This window comes from Miscanthus floridulus, chromosome 2 (genome assembly GCF_019320115.1).
Source record: "Miscanthus floridulus cultivar M001 chromosome 2, ASM1932011v1, whole genome shotgun sequence".
In the NCBI taxonomy this organism is placed as follows: Eukaryota; Viridiplantae; Streptophyta; class Magnoliopsida; order Poales; family Poaceae; genus Miscanthus; species Miscanthus floridulus.
This window is the reverse complement of record NC_089581.1, coordinates 152357783-152364667: the sequence shown is the minus strand read 5'-3', so window position 1 is coordinate 152364667 and position 6885 is coordinate 152357783. Positions and strand designations below refer to the sequence as shown.

The following is a 6885-nucleotide window of genomic DNA, read 5'->3' as shown; positions in this document are numbered from 1 at the left end:
CGATGAGAAGTAAATGTGTGGCCCTTGGGCAGGGTCAGTTTTCATGTGTTGTTTTTGTATTATATTATAATGCCACTCCGCTATTTTGTTTGTAATAAACATCGAACTTAGTTGTGAGGTTTGAAACTACTATTTTGTAAATTATGGTATTGTAGACTTTCCGCTATTTTTACTCTGATATTTGGTATTTGAATAAATATTGTAATACTGCAATAACTCTGTAACGTGATCCTGCTCGGAAATCGTGGATGATTCGGGTTCTCTGAGGACACCTGACAGACTTCTTAAGTTACCAGGAACCATATGCATAGTTGTCAAAGGTCAATGGACAGTGACAAGTGCATGTGGGTCCTATAATTTAGGAGGTTCTGCCATAGAATGGTATCAGAGCGCTATCGTACAAGGTTTTTGTTGTATTGTTTTACAAAAACTTCAAAATGATTTGGGATGATTAAATTTAACTTGATAGTTTGGTCCAAATTGCTTCTGACTTATCTTATTTCTTTCTCACCATTCCGTAATTTAATTAAAAATGTTTGTGTGGTGGAGTAGTAATCTTACTATGCCCTATATAAAAATAAATGTTGTTTATGTGCATTATAAACTTTGATGTTTTTGTTCGTAAGAACGATTCATGCATCATTATTAATTCACTCGTTACTTCCTTCACCTCTTAGTCTGGAGTTGAGTAGTGAGACTGGTTTGAGTAATGTAATCCATCATAGCTGCTCTTTAGACTTTGATCAAATGGTCTTACTTGGATTAAATTGGCTTCCTACAGTATGGCTCGTGCCAAGATGACCCCTAAGTCCACTGGACCCAAAGGAGTTCCTCGTCACCAACTTGCCCCTAGAAATGATGGTGCTAGCAGTAGCAGTTCTAGGCCTGATCCCCAAGCAGAGATACAGAGGATTTCTGCAGAATTAGCACAAGCTACTAGAGATAGGGCTTTGGATGCTATACAGGTAGGAGAATTACAGGATCAATTGAGGCGTCTCACCACCGCACACAGGAACTGCGAAAGCATGTTAGTTCGTACGGTGGAGGGAAAATGAGGCTTGGCATAGGGAAAATGTAGCTAGAGCTAGAACTCATGAGCTAGAATTCTATGTAGAAGATTTAGAAGAACATAATACTATCTACATGAGGAAGTTCATAGGCTTAGCAATCTACTAAATCCGAATCATGAGCCTCAAGCTGATGCCATGGACCCCTGGTCATCCTTGCCGATGATAACGAATCGGAAGAGAAGAAGAAGAAGATCCTGAAGAATTAGTAATGATCAATGAAAGTGATGATGAAGGCGGTAATAATTCCGGAATGGATACCGAGCCTGAAGTTTGAAGTAATCACGGAAAAGAGTAGAGTTGTATAATAGTTAGTTATAGTTAAGCTATGTATCTTTGTTTTGGTACTTACAGGTCCTCTTGCGGGGGGAGACGGCGACCCCTGCGCGGCGCACCGGCGCGAGCACGCCCGAGCGGTTGGTGCCCCTCGGCACGGCGCGGTGCCGGCGGCGCAGCATGGCCGGTCTGGTTCCTCGGCGAAACCCAGCGATGCTCCTGCCCAAGGGTACCACGTTTGGCGGTTAGCTCATCCCTCCTGCTCGCCTTCCACGCCTCGGTTCCAACTCCTCCAGCTTCCTACTCCGGCTCCTACTCCTCTCCTCCTCGCCTGCGGTCTCGGCCACTTCGCACCGGAGGCCTTGCTAGGCTCGGGGAGATCGTTGTCGTACTGGTGGGGCGCGGCGTAAGGGAGCGGGAGGTGCGGCGCAGCGCGAAGCCACAGCGGACGGGGCGCTGTCAAGCCGCCCGCCACAAGGTCGCTCTCCCACCTACGCTGTGGACCACAGCGGCGCTTCGCCCTAGGCCCCACGCGACGGCGCCTCCACGGCAGAAGAAGTCGCATCGCATCTCACCAGCGGGGGCGCCTAGATCCACATCTGTGAACGTCGCCGACGCGCATCCGTAGACGAGGCACAAACGGGGGGGGAGGTGGTGGTTCGCTGCGGACACAACCCGGTGACACTACTGCTCTGGCCCGTCGCATCCCAGATCCCACCATCGCCCCGCGTCTATGGTCCACGTCGAGGCCGAGCTCGTCCGTCCAGGCCACACGACGTTAGTGTTGCTAAGCCCTCCGACCAGGCCTCAGCATGTCGTCCAGGTTTGCACGGTGTTAGTGCTGCTGGTCCTATTCAATGGTGAGCCCTGCTGTTGTCTCCCTCAGATCTGCTAGATATTTAGTAGATGCAGCTAACCTTTTTGTTGAATTGTTGGAGCATTGACGTATGCAAGTCAAAACTTTATACACATATTGATTTGTTGTTGAATTTAGTAGCAATATATTTTGCCATGAACGACAACAACTTTCTTGTGCCATGAAGGAACAGATGCTTGATTGATGTGTAGTAGTATTGTGCCATGAAAGAACAACTTTGTGTTCCAACCTAAAAGTCTTGGTACCACACACAACTTACAAGCAAAATCAGGAAGGGTCTCTGATTTTTCCAGTTTTGCTAGACAATAGAATGTTCTCTAGTCAGTGTACGTGAGCAGGAAATTTATTTGACTCTAAATCTCTGAAAAGATGTGTGTGAGCAATACGATTCCTAAATATTGCATTCTTTTTAGTAAAATTTGGTGCATGTACATAAAAACAGTGTAAGAAACTTAATCATTTTTGTACATTGTGTAGTTGTTTGAAAAATTAGAGCCAGCATCTATTGAAGGAAAAGTACAGAACAGAAAAGAATAAAACTGGATTGCTCTATCTAAGGTGAAGATGCCACTTTTTGTGCAATTGTTTTTCTTATTCCTATCATTGCATGATCATGTGTAGGAGTCATATTCGGACTGGTATAGAATTTTATCATGTTTCTTCAAATACATTGTGATAAGTGTGTGCTCAAATGCTCTACTGCAAAGATGGATTTACCATGTGCACACAAGGGACTCTTCCTCGTGAAGACAGACTCCTGTGGGGTTCCCCAGTAACAATGGCACAGCATGTGTGGTCGCTGAGTTCTAGGACAGCAGCCCAGGACACCTCATGTTTGTCTGATGCGCACACACATAACCTGTTTTCTCAAACGCTCTAGTGCAAAGATGGATTTTCATAACTGTTGAAGCATGTGTTTCTCGAGCGGTAGATTTGGGGCTGGTTATATATGTATCATCTAAGTTAATTCAGATAAGGCATTTCGTCTAAAAAAATAGATGAGGTATTTGATCTAAAAAATCAGATAAGGTATTTTTTCAGTACTTTGCTTAGTTATTCCTTTAGTGTGACTAGGATACTTGTTAGCCTGCTGTATATGTCTAAACAGTGTGTGCAATTTCAGCTAGAGGTATAAGACTAATAATAGGGAATCCATCCTGCAGGCAACAAATGCTTGTGAAACACCAAGCGAGCAGGTTTAAAATTAAATTTCTTATTCTGAAAGGAAGAACCTTGCAATTTAATGATATCATATATTTTTTGAAGAACTGAATATACATAGATTATTCCAAACTTGCATTTGGCAAGGCTAAGGAGACAAGGCAAGAAATTGAAGACAGAATGTCCGAAGCACTGCTTCATTCACCTTCGATCATCATATTTGATGATCTAGACGGTGTAATTTCAGTCTCTTCAGATCCAAGTGTCTCAATCGTCCAGTTCTTCTGATTCTCTTGTGAGATATTTGTCTGACATTATGGATGAGTACAAGGTAAAGATATGTCATTACACTTTCCTTTATTCACATTGTTGAAATTTGTTAAGAATAAGTGTTGATTATGGTTGTTACAATTATTTTACCATGTTATCCTTTTCCCTGTGAGTAGTTATTTATTTATTTTTAATGCATGACTGCTTTCTAGGATAAGATTCGAAATACATGCGGGTATGGACCTATCGCGTTTATGGCTTCAGTTCAATCACTTCAGAGTCTTCCTCAAGACTTAACCTCTTCTAGTTACTTCTTTTTTCTAATTTTCTTTAAAGTGTGCTGGTTGAGTCAGTGACTTCAAGTATACTAATGAAAACACATTTTTACCCTGCAGGGAGATTTGATTTCCATATTGAGCTTCCTGCTCTTGCAGTCCCTGAGCGCAAAGCACTATTGCAGCATCAAGTTGAGGAGCATGAGTTACTGTGTTCTGAGGAAGTTCTATTAGAGATAGCATCAAAATGTGAAGGTTATGATGCATATGACTTGGTAATTCTAACTCTTATCATACAATGGTCTTTATAACCAACTTAATCATATTTTTTGTGATCATAATTATGGACCAATTCTTTCAACAAGCAAAAATAAGGGAAAACGTGCTTCTTAGGTAGTTATGATTATGAACCAAAGTCACAAATATTCACAGTAGCAGACAAATATTCTTTTGCATGGATTGAGGTGAGAAAAAGGTATTCATCTTATATGTATGCTATTGTGTCGCAGGAAATTTTGGTTGATAGGGCTGTGCATGCTGCCGCTTATCGCTTTCTTCTGCCTTCTAATGCTTCTCACAGCTCTCTGAAACGAACTTTGCTGATGGAAGATTTCTCTAAAGCGATGCATGGCTTCCTTCCAGTCGCCATGCGTGATCTTAGGAAATATGCTCCTGATGATAAAGATGGTGGTTGGGAGGATGTTGGAGGGCTAAATGAAGCAGTGACTATCATTAGAGAGGCGCACATCTTCTTGCTTTCTTGTTTTAGCATCAACACTCTCATGGAAAAAAACTAAATATTTTTAGGCACCTTTTAAGGGTGTAGATGTTCCTACTTATATTTGTGTTCCTTCTTGTAGACTCTTGAACTGCCATCAAAATACCCAAATATCTTTACCAAGGCACCTGTGCGGTTGCGGTCAAACATTCTCTTGTATGGACCACCTGGATGTGGTAAAACTCACATTGTGAGAGCTGCAGCTGCTGCTTGTTCTTTGCGATTCATTTCAGTCAAGGGTCCAGAGCTATTGAATAAGTATATTGGTTTATCTGAGCAATCTGTAAGGAACTTTTCATTCCTTTGAGCATTACACAAACGTTTATGCCTTTTCCCTTTTTCTTATGCTAAAGATATTTGAAGATTTAGGATATTTCCTTGTAGCTTTTTTACACAACCCTGTTCTCCAGTTACGAGTATAGGTGTTGATCAGAATTACAGAAGACACCTAGATCATCTCGTTTGTAATGTTAGTAAACCAATTCCAGGTTCGCGACTTTTTTGCAAAGGCCGTTGCAGCAGCACCTTGCCTATTATTCTTTGATGAATTTGACTCCATTGCACCCCAACGAGGAGCCCATAGTGCTGGAGTTTCTGATCGTGTAGTTAATCAGGTAAGCAACTGTCTTATACTCTCCTTGCTGCTATAATGATAGATTGTCTTATCTTAATTGTTATTTCCAGAAAACAAAAGAACAATCTAAGTGTGCAGTTTTTGTTTGTATGCAGTTCTTGATGGAACTGGATGGTGTGGAAACCTTGACTGGAGTATTTGTATTTGTAGCTACGAGGTTAGCTGTGCAAAGCATGCCAACTGTTATAGTTTCTACAGTCCTAGTCTCGAGCTCTTTTATTCTATACTTTTACAGAGAGATGAAAATGTCGTGAGGATATTTTTTGGGCTGATCTTAGGGAAATTGTGACTAAGTAGCTTGTTTATTTAATTATTTTGTGTTGCGTCTTTTGATGGGATTGCTTATTGTTTTGCACAGCAACCCACAGCTAATTGATGCTGCGCTCTTGCGGCCTGGAAGGTTTGATCGTCTAGTCTTTTGTGATTTCCCTCGATGGGATGAACGTTTAGAAATTCTGAAGGTGCATTCTAGGACGGTGAGCCTTCTTTCTGGAAAATGGTTGTTGTTGCTTCTGTGATGTTTTCCTGTGTTGACTGTCATGATTGAGAGATTTCACATCATAATATCTAGCTTCACCAAAATTTCTAGGCATTATGTGCTTTCTTTGTTATCTTGCATCTTTAGAACAGCGCTACCTTTTGTCTTGCCCGCTTTTCAGCCTCTCTTGATTGGGGTCTCATTTGTAATCTTGTTCAACTTTGTGAATGATTTTAAGCTGAGAAGGTTAATACATTTATGCATATTGTGAATCCGTATGAATTCACGAGACTATGAGAGTGTTATTGTCATTGTCATTAATGTTTTCAATGGTTGCTTCTTTCCTAATGTCTTCAGGTTTCGCTGGCAAGTGATGCTAGTCTCGAAGATGTTGCTTCTCTAACTGAAGGATTTACTGGTGCTGATCTCACTGCTATTCTAACGGATGCTGGATTAGTAGCAGTTCATGAACTTTTGTACAACCAGGAGAACGGTGTCCCAGAAAGAGAACCATGCATCAGCAAAGAACTTCTCATGTCTGTCACTAGGATGGCTAGACCTTCCACACCAGCAGACGAGAAGAAGCGGTATGATAGAGAGTTTGGTGAATTCGTGTCATCCAGGAAGTCTATTTCGACGTCCTCGTTCTCATTTTTAAATCCTCAAAAGTCAAACCATGATGTTTTCATTGAAAAGTTCCAGTATCTGGTTAGTATTTTTTGCTACATGATGAGATTCATCGATTAATTACTGGAAGAATTCGGTGCAGGCAAGAGAGTCCAAAGGCAAAAAGGTCACACTAGCTTGAGCCTTTCCTTGGGCAATATTGATGTGCTGCAAAAATTGGATAGTATGGCAGCACTCTTTATGGTCTCCATCAGTTCTTAGAAATTTGAATTTGCCGAGCATTTCGATGAACTACTTTTCATTATACATTAGACACTAATCTGGTTATTATTATCTGACCAGTGGCCCACATGAAGGCTGCTAACTGGTGTACTTATCAAGTCGTGCCACGTGCAATCATTTGAAAGAAACAAAATGTACAAAGAAACCTTACAAAGGGTCA

At 41.5% G+C, this 6885-nt stretch overlaps 1 protein-coding gene across 1 annotated transcript; it reads left to right on the top strand.

The window, feature by feature from the left end:
* The first annotated feature begins 3561 nt into the window (after positions 1-3561).
* LOC136540138 (peroxisomal ATPase PEX1-like) lies at positions 3562-6624 on the top strand. Its single transcript, XM_066532137.1, is given in 11 exon segments — positions 3562-3638; positions 3640-3712; positions 3864-3957; positions 4047-4201; positions 4436-4666; positions 4787-4987; positions 5193-5318; positions 5434-5495; positions 5697-5814; positions 6174-6447; positions 6587-6624. Coding segments are annotated over 11 exon segments (1449 nt in total).
* Positions 6625-6885: the final 261 nt, after the last annotated feature.